At 38.6% G+C, this 19547-nt stretch overlaps 1 protein-coding gene across 4 annotated transcripts in view; it reads right to left on the bottom strand.

Annotated features, from left to right (window-relative positions):
* SLC12A7 (solute carrier family 12 member 7) overlaps positions 1–19547 on the bottom strand; it is a 96513-nt gene that overhangs the window by 18004 nt on the left and 58962 nt on the right. For all 4 annotated transcript variants that reach the window (XM_014273491.3, XM_026798517.2, XM_026798518.2 and 1 more), the window contains 6 exons: positions 19031–19199; positions 16249–16444; positions 11179–11348; positions 10900–11031; positions 8584–8691; positions 282–463 (listed from right to left, as the gene is read on the bottom strand). In XM_014273491.3, the coding sequence (XP_014128966.1) occupies positions 282–463; positions 8584–8691; positions 10900–11031; positions 11179–11348; positions 16249–16444; positions 19031–19199 (957 nt within the window). The remainder of the gene's footprint in view (positions 1–281; positions 464–8583; positions 8692–10899; positions 11032–11178; positions 11349–16248; positions 16445–19030; positions 19200–19547) is intronic.

Here is a 19547-nt window from a genome sequence, read left to right as displayed (position 1 = left end):
AACACATATGCTTTCTGGTACAATCCAGAAGTTGAGTTAACAGCTTAAAGTCTGTCATATTTAAACTTCACTCACAACATTCTTGTGAATGACTCTTTACAGTCATTCCACCCAAGTCTATGTTATTTTTATAAGGCTGCCATTTAAGTTCATGAAATTTTAAATAAAACAGAATCTCTTAAAAACCAAAACCCAGATAAAACAACAAACTAGAATGCCCCCTCCCCCAATAAAATACACACAATGAAATAAAAAGCTCCAAATACCATATGCATACTTACGGCTTCATGTTGAAAATATCTTTAAAGCCAGACACATTGGAATCCTTGTTTTTATGCTTTTCCGCTACAAACTTTTCTTTAGTCCAGGTCATTTGCACTTTCTCTGGTACAGCAGCAGCCACACTTGCTTCAACTGCTGGAGCAGAGCGTGAGGCAGTGTTTTTATCATGGATCAGCTGAGCCTGGCCACAAAACAAATAATCACCCCACAATTCAGCCAAAATCAGCATTTGTAAATTACATGTTATTACAGTTTTGAAAAGGAGTTTCACAGCGGTAGAACCAAAGAAGCTGAAGAAAAATGCACCTTTACTTTGTGAACAAATATGAGACTACTGTAACTTCAGCATGAAATAAAATTGCTTGTAAAAAAGTTCATATTTTGTTTATATTTGCAAGACTATATCTTATGTGGAATGTTACTTTTGTAATGAACCAAAGTGAGGTTGAATTCCACCAGAGAGTACTTTATTAACATCAGGGTGTTTTGCCAATGAAAAACTTTAAAGCCAGTATTATCATTGTTCACAAGTTACATTATTTTCTCAGATATTGTTGTAAACACTGTCCATTTCACATGCCTTAAGCTGAACTACAACTATGAATCTCTGATTCCAGTATGGGACTGTCTGATTTGAAGTCTAGTTATAGATTTAGATGATTTATGCCTACAAGAGCATTTTACATAACAAATCTAGCCATGAAGGGGTCTTCTCTTCCCTTTTAACAGTAGAAACTCTAATCAATTTCAAGAACAAAAAAGCGCATATGCATGTGGGAAGAATATTATGTTTTCTATTTTCCATTCTCCTTGCTTCTTTGGAGGAAAAGAAGATTAAATATCTAACACATTATTTACTTACTTTCCCTCATAATACTTTGTCCATAGGCTTCTCTGTTTCCATCAAATACAACACAAATACAGTACCTTAGACTCTAAAAATTATAAGTGAATTGGTAATTGGGGACAGGATTCTTTTTGTGCTTTGAAATTTTCTGTTTTGGAGGTGGTATTTATTTTATCCTGTGATTGTTTGCTTGTTTGCTTTTTGTTTAAGATATTTAACAGTTCTGAAAGCTATTCAGAGACTTAAATCATTAGTTGAAGCTCCTGTTCCATTTGGGAATCTCAATTATTCACATGCTAGACATAGTCATGGTCCCTCCACATACCTGGTAATTAAGAATTTCATGCAGGTCAATAAAAACCATGAATAAAATCCAAGCAGATGAGAATTGTACTTTCATTCTCAGAAAAGCAATTAGTCTAGTGGTTCACAAACTGTAATTGCAGGTGGTTTTAAATGCCTTTGAGTATCCGTATATTCCCTAAATTACTTCCTAGTCCCTATCCTTCAGGATTCCCAAATTCTGGAGTTCAGTTGTGAGGTTCACATAAATATCTCTTAGTATGATGGTCTTCCTACATTCACAGATGATTAAATGATGAGTCAAGACCACAAATCAGAAGTTACTCTGAATACAGTTCTATCATGAGAATCAAAAAAGCTAACAAATACATGCCAATATCATAAATACCATGCAGCAGTATCCAATGTACTAAAATTTTAAAGGAAGAACTGTAAGATGAGTTCAGTACAACTATGCTTCAATGGAAGAAAATTTGCCATTTTTAGAAAGACCGTGAGACCAAGAGAAATTCTGGACCTATAATACATGTTTATAAAAATGCAAACACAACAAAAGCACATTCTTGTTAGTGCTATTTTGATACTAAATTCAATTAATGAAACCAAACAGCTTGTTCTCTCACTCCATGACGAAAGGGAAATACAAAGATATACAGCACTTCTACAAACTAGGCTACACATTTTACATATGAGCAACACTTTAAGTGCACACTAAACTAATTCATTACATCAGTCCATTTCCTTTCAATGTCACCCCACAGAATACAGTAATGACATATATGGGTTAATAATAGCTCGCAAATAAAAATGGCTTGCACTCCTTAAAAGATCTAGTATATCAATACAGTCCCCGAGAATCTTCAGTACTTCAATAGAGGAACTATAAAGGAAGTCAATGAAAGCATGAAATAGGTTTATTAATGTAACACCCTGCTTCTGGCTCTTAAGAAAACAGGCAGTCTCAGAAATGAGTTTCTTTTATGGAAAATAAATGTGAGAAAGAGAATATAGTTCATGTCACAGAAGCATCATCTAAAGACAAGAAATATAAGGTAAACATAATCAATTTAGAAAAAATTGTAGTTAATATGTTGTTCAGTTTGCAACAGGGGTACTCGAAATGTTGCAATGGAAAATACGTCTAGTCATAGCCAGCACTATGTCGAGCTACCTCTTCCTAATGTTGATAATCATTAGTCCGCAGTGCCTGAGCATCCTGGACAATGGACAATGGACTGGAGTAGCTATTTCTTCTAATTGAGCCTTGAGACTCATCTGTGATGCTCTGAATCTGGGACAAAAAGGTTACTAATGACAAAAAAAAGTCTACAGAAAAAAGCAGATATCATATTATTCTTCATTTTAATAGATGAAATGTGGTATCAGCTCAAAAGGCTCTTTTTCACAGAATTCACAGAATGACTAGGTTGGAAGAGAACTTCAGGATCAATTGACCACGCCCTAACACCCCAACTAAACTGTGGCATCAAGTGCCATATCCAGCCTTTTTTTAAACACATCCAGGGATGGTGACTCCACCACCTCTCCAGGCAGACCATTCCAGAACTTTATCACTCTTTCCATGAAAAACTTTTTCCTAATATCCAATCTCAATTTCCCTTGATTCAGCTTGAGACTGTGTCCTCTTCTTCTGTCAGCTGCTGCCTGGTGAAAGTTACCAACTCCCACCTGACTACAACCACGTTTCAGGAAATTGAGAGTGATAAGGTCATCTCTGAGTCTCCTTTTCTTCAGGCTAAACAACTCCAGCTCCCTCAGTTGTTCCTCATAGAGCCCATGTTCCAAGCCCCTCACCAGCCTCATTGCCTTCTTCTGGATGCGCTCAAACATCTCAATGTCCTTCCCTAACTGAGGGCCCAGAACTGGACATAGTACTCAAGATGTGGCTTCACTAGTGCCAAGTACAGGGGAAAACTGACCTCCCTGGTCCTGCTGGCCACACTATACAGGCCAGGATGCCACTGGCCTTCTTGGCCACCAGGGCACACTGCTGGCTCATGTTCAGCTGGCTGTTGACCAGTACCCCTAAGTCCCTTTCCACCTGGGCATTGTCCAGCCACATCATCCCCAGCTTACAAGGAGGCAGGGAGTTATTTACAGGGGCCAAAATGCAGGACTCAGCACTTGGATTTAATAAACTTCATTCTATTGGACTTTGCCCATCCATTCAATCATTCCAAGTCTCTCTGCAGAGTCCTCCTACCTTCCAACAGACCAACGTATGATCCCAGCTTAGTGTCGTCTGCAAATTTACCAGTGGAAGACTCAATACCCTCATCCGTGTAATCAATAAAGATATTGAATAGAACTGGTCCCAGCACAGACCCTTGAGGGGCACCACTAGTAACTAGCCACCAGTTGGATGCAGCACCATTCACCACCCCTCTGGGCCCAGCCATCCAGTCAGTGCGTAACCCAGCAGAGTGCTCCTGTCCAAGCTGTGGGCTGCCAGCTTTTCCAGGAGTGTGCTGTGGAGACAGTGTCAAAGGCCTTGCTGAAATCCAGCTACACAACATCAACCGCCTTTCCTGCATCCACCAGGCAGGTCACTTGGAGATCAGGTTGGTCAAACATGACCTACCCCTCCTAAACCCATGCTGGCTGGGTCTGATACCCTGGCTATGCTGTAAGTTGAGTGTGATGAGACTCAGTATAAACTGTTCTATAACCTTACCGGGTACTGAGGTCAGGCTAACCAGCCTATAATTAGCAGACTCCTCCTTCCCACCCTTTTAATGAATGGGCGTCACATTGGCCAGCTTCCAGTAATCTGGAACCTTGCCAGTGAGCCAGGACTGCTGGTAAATGATGGAGCGGCTTTGCAAGCTCATCTACCAGCTCCCTCATCACCCTGGGATGGATCCCATCTGGTCCCATGGATTTATGAATATCCAAGTGGCTCAGCAGTTCTCTGATAGCCTCCTCCTGGATAACATTTTTAAATCTTTAGTGGTTAGTTATGAAGTCCCTTTACAGACATTTGTGAAAACATGAAGCCAATTTAGTCCTTCCATCTCTATGGGAAGCTCAAATATTCACTTGTTTTTGAGGACCACATCCTTTCATATATGTATATATTCAGGTGAAATTTTTCACTCAATTACAATCAAAAGCATGAAAAAACTAAAAGCATATGAGAAAGCTACTTTTCAACTGTAAAAACCTAAAAACCTAAAAATCTAATCATTCACAAACAGTGAAACAGTAATCAGTCAAGGGGTCTGCTGGAAATGTATTTAGGATAATTGAACACTGTAGATGAGTTGAGGGGTGACCTGGGAATATATCTGGCATAGTAGAAGATTGCATATGATAGTTAAGATTTTAAAATTAGTTAAGAAGCTAAGTTAGTAACATAGGTGGCAAGAATCAAGTACCTTAACTAAGTAACCTTAGTTAAAAAGTAACAAATGCATTAGGAAAAAGAAGCTAGTAGTAAGAGGGATAGATGTAGCATTTGTGAAGAAGCAGAGACCACAGAAATACCTTGCCTTAAGAATAATCAAATAGTTGGGAGAGGCTTGGACCATCACCAGCAGATCAAAACAGAGAGTAGGAATCTGCAACTCCTTGCACATGTATTTGGAAATGATTCCACATGTGTCCAGCATGCTGCAATAAATACCCTTCTTTTCAACTTTAATTAGTTGAAGAGTCATCTGTCCGTGCATCACTCACCTGCATGCACTCAAATTTCTGCCAATCTTACTTAACAGCACAACCCAAGACAATTTGTTAGTGCAAAGTATTATTACCTTCTCACAGGTCCAATTAACACTGCTTTGCCCAAGAGTCCTTAATGAGAATTAACCAGAGAAAGAAGCCAACAACCACCAAAAATAGAAGCAAAAAAGGGAATGAGGCTCTACATTTTCCTTCCCCTTTGTAGCACTATTAAGTCAAATAAATAGATATTTACCAGTTATACCTAAGTTGCCTATGTTATGCTTTGCAGGTACTTATTATATTTATACCCAAATATAAAAAAATTGACCAAGTTTTCAAAAAAAGTGAACAAAAATATGATGAGTGCTTGATCCCCAGTTCTACAAGAAAACCCAGAGGCAAGATCAAATCAATTCTGTTTTTAAAAGTTGACAGGAGAAGGGAGGATGAGGATGATTGCTCAGGGGTAAAAGCACGCTTATGACTAAAACAGCAAATAAACACTGTACAAAACCAAAGTCTCCACTTTGAGAAGGTCTGAGCCTCATTTGAAGGCATACATGCACAAAAGTGAGGTTAAAGTACTAATCTTGGTGGTAACAGGAAACCAAACTACACTCACTATTCAAAACTGGAATACCAGCTTATATTTGAAGGCCTGGAGACAGATATTAAAATGAAAAGCAATGCTAATTTGAACTAGTGATACTAATAAAAGAAATGTTTTGGACGTCAGCAAAAAATTTAAAAGAATGGCTCAGCTAGTTAAAAAAAAAATGATCAGAGTAAGAATGGGCCAGGCACTCTGAGCGCATACACTAATCTTGTAGCTCCAGAAGAAGTGAAGACATAAATAAACTATTGTGGTTCAATGTTATTTTATTGATTCCTTGTTAAGTGGTTCATTCTGTTGTACCCCCATGGTCTCCCCAAGGTGGTTTACCCCCGGTTTTACCCTTCCTCAAAGCTGTCCTTCATGCCATTCCCCACCCCTTGTTCCAGCTGCCTGTCAAGGCATCCCAGCCCTTGATTCCCAAACCTTCTCTGCCACTTAAACCTTGGGCCAATCCCTGTCTGCAACACCCCCTTGGAATTCCCCTACTACCCGAAGCCCCATTGGCCCATGTGACCCATCCTCTCCCTCCTCCTACCCCAATTGGCCCCAGACACTTGATATAATTCCCTCATTCCACCCCTGAGGATTCCCTATTGGTTAGCTGTTTGTATCCACCTCCTGACTTGCATCCAAAAAAAACCCCTGGCACAACAGAGGTAGAGGCTTTTTGTCCTGCTCTTTTCATCTGGAATAAACTGTTCCTTGTGGAACCTCAAGATGCAAATACTTTTCCTTTCTCCTCTGCCTGGTCCCTGTCGTGGCTTCTGTCTGGCATCTTAGAGCAAGTGGCTCTAAAGATTCTGCCTCTGGTAAATCCCCATACCGAGGCAGTTCCCCACTCCTGGCGTTGCACTGGAGTTCTAAGAGTTAGTCTGGGTTCTGGTGGTCACTTCAATATATCACATTTTCTTATGAGAATACAAAAGAACAAGGTAGATTTAGATATTCTAATCAAAAACAATCAATGGATATGACTTTTTTATTTTTGGACAAGGCAGTAAGTACTACAGGTTCCTGGAATTACCAAGGGTCAAGGGTTTTACTTCAGACCCTGAAATAAATTCAATGGTGTTTTGAATATTCAGATTTCACCTCGCCTGATAAGAAGGAAGAAACTGATGCTATAATGGTGATGGTAAAGTTCAGATAAAAGTGAGTAATAAAGCAAGAAAATTATATGGAGGGAATAGAAAGAAATAAAAACTTTCAAACAAACAATATTCTGAAGTATAGTCCAGATTCCCACCAGCTCAGAGCTGAGAAGAAATTCTTTTATCTCTCTGCAATTTATGTGCTATAGAATACAGAGCAATAGCTTCCACTAATCATGTGGAAGTTAAATCCTTCAAAATCTACAACACATAAACTACTCAAACTCCACTGGAAAAATACTACTATTCAAAAAAGAAACAATAAGGCTGAATAAGTTGTACAGAAAAGTTTGGGGTTTTTACTAGAAGGATGTTAGGCAGGCTCAAATTGAAAGAAAATGACATGGATAAGAAAGACGTTTTACAGCAATAAACTGTAACAATAGCAGGCATCTTTAGGAACCTTTAAAAAATCATGTGAGATGGAAAAAATAATAGAGAGAAGAGGACAAATAAAAGGAAGAAATCATAAAAACCCCAAACTGCTCAGACTTGCATGGTTAACACCACAAAAGACAAGCCATAAGAAAAAAAATCCACCTGTTATACAATTGAGCAATTAAAGACAGTAGAGTTCTCTTGTTTGCCATGGGATGGAAATTATTTATGTGATGGCAAAGCCAGAGCATTCACTATCTTCTACATCACTAAAAAGTCTTGATAATACTGAAGAGTTAGCAGAATAGATGAGGGGATAGAAGCACAAACCAAAAGGAAATGACTTGTAAGTTACAAATATTCATAAAATTACAGCTGAATGAAGCTTGTTGCTACAATATGCAAAATAGTAAGGATAGGGGAGCAGGAAACCCAGAATTTCCATCTTCATATTAGATGATTATAGTTTGTTGGGCTAACTTTGGTTCTAAAAAAAAAGGGAGTTGATTCATAAAACATGCAAAATAATGCAGAAACCAGAACATAGTGTGATTTGAACAAGTGTCTATTATATTGTGTAATATGGTGTATTTGTAAGTCATATGATGAGTGGCTGAAGGACGTAGTGTTCTCTAGAATGGAGAAAAGGAGGCTCAGGAAGGACTTTCTCACTCTCTTCAACTACATGGAAGACAGTTGTAGTGAGGTGGGGATTGGTCTCTTTTCCCCAGTAACAAGTGACAAGAGGAAATAGCCTTAAGTAGTACCAGAGGATGTTTAGACTGGACATTAGGGAAAATTTCTCCATGGATAAGATTATCAAACATTTGAATGGGCTGTCCAGGGAGGCGGCTGAAGTTGAGTCCCTGGAGGTATTTAAACAACAGGGACATGGTTTAGTGGTGGATTTGGCGGCGTTAGGTTAGTAGTCAGACTTGACGTAAAGGTCTTTTTCAATGTAAATGATTCTATGATCCTAAGACCAAATCACAATCAAAGATAATCAGTCCAGTTGCATAATCATGAATCTTAGCTACTGATGTCACGTTTGGAAAGGCTTTTAATGTATTCCACACTGATGTTCAAATGTTTTGCTAATCAACACTTGCACTCAACAAAAACAGGAAAACTCTTAAAATCTGTTTAAATAATTTTTTCTTTCCCCCACATAACTTTAACCTTGCAAGTAAAACTGGTTGTAGAGAAACACAATGCAGTTATGAAAGTTTTTGACAAGCTAGAAACTGAAAAGAAGCTACAGCCATTAGATTGTACTTTGAGATTTTTCACAGAACATCCTGTCAAGTTGAAGATCGTACCTCCCTTTCTCTTTCATTCTTTGATAGCTGCATCTGTTTTAGCATCTGAGATCGCTGTTCCATCATAAGTGTCTTCTCATATGTGAACGCAGAAATATCATTTTCAAACTGCAAAAGAAATTTGAATTAGTAACACCAGAAGAAAAGTACTACTTACAAGGACAACATTAGATAGTGTACCTCTCATACCTGTATTCATTTGGTGGATGTATTCATTAGAGTAATCCTAAGCATGTAATTGATCAATCACTTCTGTCCTCATTCTTAAAACTTATTATTCAAACAGCAATTTCATACAGTGAACTATCCTACTGCAACAATATTATTGTGATTTTATCTAAATTTTATGTACTTGGAACAGACTTTCCACTAACTATTCTGTTCCAACTAGGCTGCAGAAGTGAGAGCTGAAAGCTCTTTAAGTAAGTTAAACTGGGTATGCATTGCTGCCACCTGAGCATGTGTGGACGCTTGTTTCTTTAAAAACTGTAACTGTAACTGTTAGGCACAAATAACACATTATGCTTTGATCAGTGAGAAATGTTCAAAAACAAAGCCATTTCTTGCCATAGCAAGAAATTCTGGCATACATTCTCATATTGGCTGAAAACTAAAATACAACATAAAAATCTATACCAGTCACCTGTATTGTCACTGATTTGTAACATTTCTCTTATCCTCTGGAAGATTCTCAGAATTAAATATTACCCACAGAAGAAAAGAATAAATTGTATTTCTGTAGTGGTTTAATCCCAGCCAGCAACCAAGGCCCATGCAGACTCTAACTCCCCCACAAGTGGATTTGGGAGAGAATCAGAAGGATAAAAGCTAGAGAACTCATGGGCTGAGATAAAGACTGTTAATTAGGAAAAGCAAAAATTGTGCATTCAAGCAAGAAAAACAAGGAATTAATTCACTGCTTCACATGGGCAGGTCCCCATCATGCATAATAGTTACTTGAGAAGACAAACAGCATCACTCCCAACATACCCCCCTTCTTCCCTCTTCTCCCCAACTTATATACTGAGCATGATGTCATATGGTCTGGAATAGCCCTTTGGTCAGTTTGGGACCTGTCCTAGCTGTGTCTCCTCCCAAACTTCCCCAACTTCCTTGCTGATGTGGCAGTACAAAAACCAGAAGAGATCTTGGCTCTGCGCAAGCTCTGCTTCACAATTACAACAACATCCTAATATTATCAATCCTGTACTCAGCATATACCCAGAACACAGCCCCATACCAGCCGCCATGAAGAAAATTAATTCTATCCCAGCTTAAACAAGCACAACTTTCTATATTGCCTTCTGTTCAAAATTTAACCAAGGCCAAGCCATTTCATGGCATTCCATGTTCTTTCAACTGTACATGCCACAGCATTTGAGACTTTCATATTTAGTACTCTAAGCAAAGAACACTAAATTTTTTCACAAGCAGTTTTTTTCCTAAGTAATTAAAGCAATTCTTAAAATTGTTTTCTGATTAATTAGCATGATAAACCTTTTAATAAGTTCTGGTGATTCTATAAATGAGTGGAAATAGACATTTTCAACCAGTTTACTCATTTTCATCTCACTTCAGAATGAGTAAAGGTTTTGGTTGGTTTTTTTTTTTTTCCCATGAATCTTACTTTGAACATTATGCTAGTCACCTTTTAGTGCTGGAAATTACATCCTTAGCTTCCAAAAAAAGTGGGCCAAGACAGAAATAGTTTTTGTCCTTTCTCCTAAACAGTTTATGACCCATAATTTAAAAAGGAAAAAAGTTACCAAATTAATTTGTCACTATCTTGACTTGTGAAACTGTAGGTCCTGCTTTCAGTACTGGCTGAGGCTGGAGATGCTAAGAGCAACTCTCATTTGAGCCTAGGGATTCCTTATTCCAGAGAGGTATTCTTACAGCAGTTGGAGACATAGACAAGTCCATCCTGTCTCATACCATATGTATTAGCTTATTAGATTAAGCACATTTAGCCTTCCATTTCACTGCTTGCTACAAATTCAAGCTTTTCCTTCCAAATGAACCAGCTATATGGACTAGTAGTCATAAATAAAGTAAGAATTAACACATAAAACATCTCAAACTCTACTTGACAAACCCATTAAACTCACCACCACATACAGCAGTATTGTAACATGGTAAGATAATGATGCTTAACTTCTTGTATTTCATGAGACTACAATTTTGTAATTTCTATATTTGTGCTAATAGCTCTTTATTTGAAAAAAGCTAAACCTGTTTTCCCAAGTTTAGTCCCAGTTGCACCTTAAAAATATATAATATTTTTATATATTTAATATTTTATATAATATAACAAACCATTTCAACAACTTCCACTTGAGCATTTAGTCTAAGGTGGTATAAGAACATCTGAAGATCCTTCTTCATTTGAATGCTATTATCATCCATTTGAGCAACGGTGAAGATACGCATTTTACATTTTCTCCAAACCTACCAAAAAGATACATAACAGTTTGTAACACTGTGATTGCTATTAGCATGCATAATTTGAACAAGGTGAAGGATTATTTAATTAGACATGCTTAGAACCATTTAGTCCTAGAAAATGAAATCCCAGCCATTTTCTGTTGCCCTTGCCTTGTGCTGCCGAAGGAGGAAAGGCAGCAACATCAGCATACCACCATCATGAACAATCCACCACACATCTATATTTCCTTCAGTAAAACGTTCTTGATTTGTTGGAAATAAGTCAATGTTTTTAGCTACCAAAAGTGCTTGTTGAGCTGAAGTTGTTTCTCGTACAGTATCTGTAAGGGAAAACAAGACATTTCATCAAGGACTCCTAGCTTTCATACACAAATTTTACTTTTGTTTTAAATTCAAAAGATTAAACCCTTCCAGATTCTGCTGATGCAAAAGAGGAATATTCCAGGTGTCTTGGCAAAAGAGGAATATCCTGAGTGTCTTGGTTGCAGCTGGGACAAGGCTAATTGTTTCAATAGCAAAGAGGGGTGTGGCTAGGACCCAGAGGTTACTCTACACTACTTAATGCCATTGCTGAAAGTGGAGGGAGTCTCTTCCAAAGAGAAGGGGTTCCTTCTTGTCCAATAAGCATGTTGCTGATTCTGAGCTGGAGGGAGTGGTTGGGTGGCACCAGTTCTAAGACAGAGGGAGAGGTTGAGGTGACGCAACCTCTAAGACCAGAGGGAGAGGTTGAGCTGCGATCAGATGGAGCTTCATGGTGAGCATTTTTGCATATGCATCATTGTCTCTTTTTTACACTTTTTGCTATTAACATTGTTGCTGTTTCCAGTAAATGGTTCTCAACCTGTGATCTTTATTTACCTTTTGCGCGTCCAATTCTCCTCTCAAACCAGGCTCAGAGGACAAGTGAGTGAGCAGCAGCATGATTTGGAGTGTGTCAGTGAGAACACTAAATTAGGGAGTATGACTCCTAAACCACAACAATCTTGATTTGCTGTCTGAGGTGAGGCACAATGGGTTGAGATAACAACAGACTGCCCAGAGCAGGTCAGAAACAAATTTGATCTAGGCATTTTTGGTTTAGGTATGGAGCCACTGGTCATAATGTTGCTTGATCTGTTCCAGTGGGAGTGGTACCTAATCCTGTATATATTCCTGTATGTGCTCCTCATGATATTTTTCAGAGTAGGAAGAGGGATCAGGATTTCTTTGCTGATATACTGAGGGATGTCAGTTTATGACATGGTAACATCAAAGGTAACAACGATCGTTTGGGATATATATTGACTGTTGCTCTCCTACTCTTACCTCAGGCACTACCTTTGCATATTTACTAACCATATATACTCTGCGGCAGGAATGGGAAAGGATAATTTTCCCCAGCTTTTCATCCCCTTTTCCTGACTTTTTACACCCCCTTCAGCCTGTTATATTCAGAGAATTCTGAATTCCATTTGGATGTTAAGGAAATCATATTCTTTGTGCTAAGTCTGCCAGGTCTCCTCAGTCTACACCGTGTTTAGAGTGACAGAGTTTTCTTAGGAGTTTGCTCAGACATCTGTCCGAAGGGTGTATAATCATGAGTAACAAGGCAAGTGGGAGAAAATGGGCCAGCTTTTGAAGGATTATTCTGCTCCAGTGGTTTGGAACTTCACTCCTGAACAACTACAGGACCATGGTAAATTAACAGAGTACTTGACAGAAAAATGCTGTGGCAATTCCAGGGAGGTGTGAAGTTTTGCAACATGCTGGGCCTTGGCTGCTATTTATTGGACACTCCACAATACTAGACAGCAGTCTCAGGGGGAAGAGGAGAAAAGCAGACTGACAGGCACTGTGGCCACTCAAACTGCAGCTGAACGAGAGGAACAACCTGTGCCAGTAGCAGTCACCCCTGATATCAAAGACAAAATTAGTTCACTTAGTGAAGGATGAAAAGGAAGGAGAGACCTCACAACACAAGGAACAGACAGGGCCAGAGATAATCACCCAATCCCTATCTCCAGGTGAGCTGTGAGATATGCAAAAAAAATTTCAGCCACCAGTCGGGTGAGCCCCTACTGAGTTAGCTGCCCTGATGCTGGGATATTGCTGCCTGTAATATGAAACTAGATGGTAGTGAAGAGATCCCTGACCTCGAATGTCAGCATTAGCAACGGGATTGGGAGGAAAACAGAAACTCTCAGCCTCTGGAGCCAAGTCCAGCCAAGCATGAAGGAAAGGTATTTTCTCAAGGATGACCTAGTACTGCACCCATGCAGGTTGGAACACCATGGAGAAAGGTATCCAGTACATGAGAGAATTAGCTATGCTGAAGGTAATCTATAGGGATTCAAATAACAAACAGTCCTCTGTAGATCCAGATGAGGTCCATTGTACACAATCCGCATGGGAGAAATTTGTACAGCATGTGCCATCATTGTGTGCCAACTCATTGGGACTGATGTCAATGAAAGGAGAACAAACAATGCTTCAGACATATATCTGACTACAACAATATGAAGATCATCTTTTTCCCTCCCTAATGACCTATGCCTTGGCTGTCCAAGACTGCAGACAGATCAAGCTCAAGCAAGTTAGAAAGGAGCTATCCCATGCTCTGTCAGTATGCAACAGTCGCATACTGGCAGAGCATGGCATAGAAAAGCATCTATAAGAAAGCAAGGTTGCACTGGAAAAGGGTGAAGCTACAGAACACTTGGAATGCATTGATTACATCAGCTTGTGGTGCAACGCAGCAGACATTTTTGAGAGAGGGGAGAAGATAACCCAAATCATCTTGGAGGCCAGTTTTGCCATAAAGCAAAGTAAGGTCAAGGGACCTGCCCGTGAAACTCAGATTTTAGGAATAAAATGGCAACATGGACATCATCAGATTGCCATGGATATGGTCAACAAAACAGCAGCTACATTCTCACCAACCAACAGGAAGGAAGCACAGGCTTTCCTAGGCAGTGTGGGTTTTTGGAAGATGCATATTCCAGAGCACAGTCAAAGCAAAAGTTCTCTCTATTATATGACTCGGAAGAAGAATGATTTTAAGTGCAGTCCTGAACAACAAAAGGCTTTCGAACAAATGAAACAAAAGACTGTTCAAGCAGTAACCCTTGGCAAGTCGGGACAGGACAAGATGTGAAAAATGTGCTCTATGCTGCAGCTGGGAAGAGTATTTCTTCCAGGAGTTTCTGGCAAAAAAACCCCAGTACCTGGGGAGACTCAACAATGATTCCTAGGGTTCAGGAATCTAGATGCAAAGGACCTGATGCCTGTTACACCCCTACTGAAAAAGGGCTACTGGCATTACAACTGTGTATTATAAAGAGGTTCAAGCATCTTCAGAAATGATTAGCACCAAAGCACAGCTCCTCCTGGCATTCCGACTGCCAGTGCTGGGATGAATGTTCAAAGGAAAAATCTCTTCCACACATCATGCCACTGTTATGTGGAGTAAATGGGTCATGCTGATCACACAGTGAGCTTGAACAGGAAACCCTGACTACACAGGCATCTTGGAAGTCATGACGAACCAAACCAAAAATAAAAATTTTGTACTAAAATCAGAGGAGGAAAAGGTGATACATGCTGAGGAGGCCCCACCATATAATCAGCTACCTGAAAAAGAAAAGTGTTATGCTGTTTTTACTGACAATTCCTCTCATATTGTAGGGATACATGGAAAATGGAAGGCTGCTGTATGGACTCCTGTGTGGTGAGTCACAGAAACTTTTGAGGGACAATGTGGATCAAATCAGGTTGTGGAGCTGAATGGCATCCAGCTGGCTTTAAGTATCACTGAACAAAATAATTGGCCAATGCTCTAGCTGTAACTGACTCACGTATGGTAGCAAATGCTCTGTGTGGATGGACAAAACTACTGAAAAAGACCTATTGGCAGCACAGAGGTAAAGCCACCTGGGCTGCTGAATTGTGGCAAGACATTGCTGCTTGGGTAGAGAAGTTGGTTGTAAAAGCATCATGTAGATGCACACATACCCAAAAGTCAGGCTACTGAAGTACATTGCAACAATGGACAGGTGCATTGGGCAGCCAAGAATAAAGTCTCTCAGGTGGCAATATAGGCTGAATTATTTTTGGCTCAGTGGGCCAATGATATCTTAGGTCACTGGAAAAGAGATGCAACATAGCAATGGGCTTGTGATGGAGAAGTGGACTTAACCATGGACAATAAGCATGGACTACGACAGATGCACCAGTTTTGAGCTCCTGATGCAGCTTGCATCCAGCCCTCCTGCTCTGGAAAACACTTAAAACCTACAGTCATGGACTAGATGGACTCAAGAGACATCTTGGAGGAATGGATATCGACTGTGGAAATTATACTTGTTTGTATATATATACATATATATATATATGCACACACACATTCATATACATATATACGTACAATGACATATATAAATGTAGAAGTTGGAAGGATTAGAATCTGGGCACGATTTTATGCCATATAAATGGTATAAAATATGGGGTGGATAATGTTTTGCTTCTGGCCAGGACACAGTTAATTTTTGCAACAGCCAGGAGGGGGCATGGCTAGGACCCAGAGGTTATTCTATACCACATCAGGTCATTGCCAGGGGCAGGGCTAAGGCAGTCTCTTCCAAGGAGAAGGGGTTTCTTCTGGTAGAATAAGCATGGGCCCGATTCAAAGCCAAGGAGGAATGGCTGAGTGGCACTAGTTCTGAGCCAGAGGGAGTGGTTGGAGTGGCATGGCTATGGTTGGGTCAAGCTGCATGGTGGACATTTTTGCATGAGGATCACTTTTTTTTGTATACTTTCTGTTAATAACACTCTTGCTCTTACTGCTAATTTTCTTATTTCATTGCTGTTTCCAGTAAATTGTTCTTATTTTAATCTGTGATCCTTACCTTTTGTGCCTCCAATTTTTCTCTCCAACCCAGCCCAAGTGGGATGGGGAAAGACAAAGGGGGACAGCAAGCAGCAGTGTGGTTTGGAAAGTCTCAATGGGAGCACTAAATTGCCAAGCAGCATTCCTAAACCATGACACTGAATTTAGTGATCAACCTGCTTAGAAGAAAAAGCAAACCTGTGGTTGAAGAGGGCTGAGAAAACCGACTCCAGATTAAATCAGATACAGATTCAATTGTCCACCAGATGTTCAGTAGCACATTTCCTCCACATAGCAAATACATTAGTCATACAGTCGAATTACACATGCAAATGAGAAAGTCCATAAACACATACCAACAAAATTTTTCCATGAGAAACGATTTTCTGCCTGCTTCCACGACTGTGGCCATGCCATCAGGACCGTGTTGTGCTTCATCCCTCCTAGACCAGCTGACTGAATCAAATAGGATATTCCATCTCTGAAGTTAGGAGATACCACAATCTGGCAAAATCCTTTAGTCTTTTCTACACCCATTAAGGCCTTTACATTCTGCAATAGGAAAATTACACATAAGGAAATACAAACCATCAACACTGATAATTAACACCAGAAGGAGTAACAGTATTAAATAATAGCAAAACTATATCAACAATGTATAACCAACATGAAGATATCACTAATTCCAAAAGAATGAACATGATTCTATGAAATCTAGAGCCCAAATTGCTACCACTCCAAAAGACACCACACAGTTTTTTCGTTATTTTAATTATTCAGCCTTTTATTTCCAAAGAAGAATGAACAAGACATGAGTAAAAAACGCATAGATGAAGATAAATGAAGTAACACTGCTTCAGGAGAATTCAAAACCAGTGACTGACAAAGCAGTGTATGGTTAGAATGATCAGTCATTTCTTTTGGAATTGGAAGAGTTTGGAAGTGTGATGCCAAGTACTTAAAAAGATGAGGCTGCCAAAGTTCCTTAAATACCTTTGACATTAAGAGGCTAATAATTTATCAGCTCCCAACATGGAAAAACAGATGTGCAGGAGAAAATTGGAAGCACTGTCCAAATAATGATAAGATAAACTGACCAGATTAAATATCCCACACTCCTTTAATTTCAGAATAGCTCCCCCTCCATTTAAACACTGACAAACACAAAGACACTCAACAAGGTAGTTTAAAAGAAGCATTCAAACTGGTATCAAGCTTGACCAGGGAACATAAGCTTTGGCAATTATTATTTTCTGATAAAATAACTTTAAAACCCCCCATCATCATCAGTGACTTGTGGGGGAGATCAACATGTTTCAGATGGAAGAACTAGTACATAAATATTTTGTATTTTACAAAAAACCAAAATTTGTCAAAAATCATCAGGAACAGATTAAATCAGAGTGCCAGGCACTGTCTCAGTGTAGCTTCACATCAGAAACTCTATGTAACAGAGAAAAAAGTCTTCAGAGAATTTGCTAGCAAAGATAACAAGTATGTCTGCACAAATAATATCTGTGAGGGTTTATCAGTTTAAATAGATGGGGTTTTTTTAATGACAGACAGAAGAAAATCTCTTTTCTACAGGTCTCCTAGAAACACTTTCTAGTTTAATTTCTCCAGAACCAATGAGGCCTTCAGATGCTGAAACTTTTACAATTCATCTTCATTTCCATTTTAAAAGCAATAGTTTCCTAAATCTTAACATCAGGTCTGACTCTCCAGAAAACCCATGGATTAGGCCGCCCTTAAACTCATTCATTTTCCATCTCTCAGAAAAACAGTTAAGTTAGGCTGTCTACAAATAACATTTCAAATTCTTGTGGGTAAACAGTTTCTGTTTAAAGGTTTTTTCCTGTTTTATTTCATAGGCCTCATTTTGTATTCTTCATCTTGTTTTCTACTCATACATGTTGATAGCAAAAGCTTAGTAACAACTACTTCCACAATACAGCATGGTTGGACTTTTCAACTTGTTTTCAAGTTAATTGTTCTCTTAGAACCTTTTCATGTGATATCAAATAGGTAATCTATCTTTATACTTTCTTATTTTAAAAACCACTATGGATAGGCCTGAATAGCAAGAGGAAGAAAAAGGAAAACTGTGAGGAAATGGGCAGTTAGCTATGTTAGCTAGTCCATTACAAGATTTTAAATGCTCATCTGTTTAAGAGATGAGGTTTGAAAAATCACATTTACACAGCTTTGAAGGCTATTTGGATCAAAATAGTAGGCATATCAACTGGTACTCTTTTGAGCAACACTGCAGAAATTAACCAATATGGAAGATATAATGGCAATCAAAACCTACTTTTGGACATTTCAGAAACGTACAGGAAACATGATAGTTTCTCCAAATGTTTCCCCACTCTATAAAGATAGGAGGAGGAGAGCTTGCATAGGCAAGTAAACACAAGTATTATTATTAAAGAAATTGAATTGAAACTAAATTTACTTGTGTTTGTAGGTATAGTTGGATACAATTTTAAATTATATAACAACTTACTATTTTTTCCTACCTAGCCTACTTTTTATGGACATATGATATAAATAGAAAAATAAAATAAAGGATCCCAAGAAGGATCCTGTTCACAGTTTTCTGGCAAAGAGTACTCCTAATCCTGATTCTCATATGTATTTCTAGAAAGATGTAGAAAATCACATCATGAGGATGATATTATGCCAAACATTTGCATTTATTAGTTAAACATTAAATATTTTGTTACATATAATGCTGTTTTCTTTATAAAGTAATTTGTTAAAGCTTGCTGGGTTTTGGTGATTTTTTGTTGTTGTTTTGGGGGGGTTTTGTGGGGGGGGGGGGTTGGTTTTTCGGGTTTATTTTTTTGAGAGGGGTGTTAATTTTTTTTTTTAATGTAATTTGATTGTAAGCCCAGGACTCTCAATATTAAAGAAAAAGCTAGGAAGTATCAGTGTTGCCTCATCCTATTAGAAAATTTTATCAAACATTTTGCTACATACACCAATCCATTCTTTTTATATAATCACTGATTGTGCTGAAAGCAAAATTAGATGTCTTATTCAACATTTTACAACAGTCTGTTCTCATTAAATATATAAGCTATCCAGATTCAACATTTAAATACTAATGTAAATTACAAGCTCTCTTTTACATACCTCTTCAGCTTTGTGAGTTTCTGTACATTTGTCTAAGTAGATTCCCTGAAGCACAGAACCCACAATAGTCAGTCCTTTACCAGCCTTCAACTGAGAGGTAAAAGAAAGCAATCTAGGGTGTTTGACTAACTGCTCATTATCCAAGTTTAACAAGACCAAAAGTTGCGGTCTGCCAAAAAAGGGAAAAGAAGTTTAGTGCACACACACATATTCATTAGGAAGAACTGGAAAATTAAAATGAAGAATTAATAAAATGCAGATTAATTGCTTAATTCAATGGAAAACAGCCAACTCCTAAGTAGATAAGCCATAATTTGCAATTACAAACAACAGTTCAGGTACGGAATACATAAATCATCACAATGTCATCTTGAAAAGTTCCATTAAAGACCAGTTTCCCCTAGAAAATTATGAAATCACTCTTCCAATGTCATCTGGTGCAACCTGCTGCTTGAAATGACTAAACACAGAACACTGTTTCCTGCTTCATTCAGTTACATTTGGAAAACATCTAGAA

Source organism: Zonotrichia albicollis, chromosome 1 (assembly GCF_047830755.1).
Source record: "Zonotrichia albicollis isolate bZonAlb1 chromosome 1, bZonAlb1.hap1, whole genome shotgun sequence".
In the NCBI taxonomy this organism is placed as follows: Eukaryota; Metazoa; Chordata; class Aves; order Passeriformes; family Passerellidae; genus Zonotrichia; species Zonotrichia albicollis.
The sequence above is the reverse complement of the archived record's forward strand: the minus strand, read 5'-3'. Positions and strand labels throughout refer to the sequence as shown.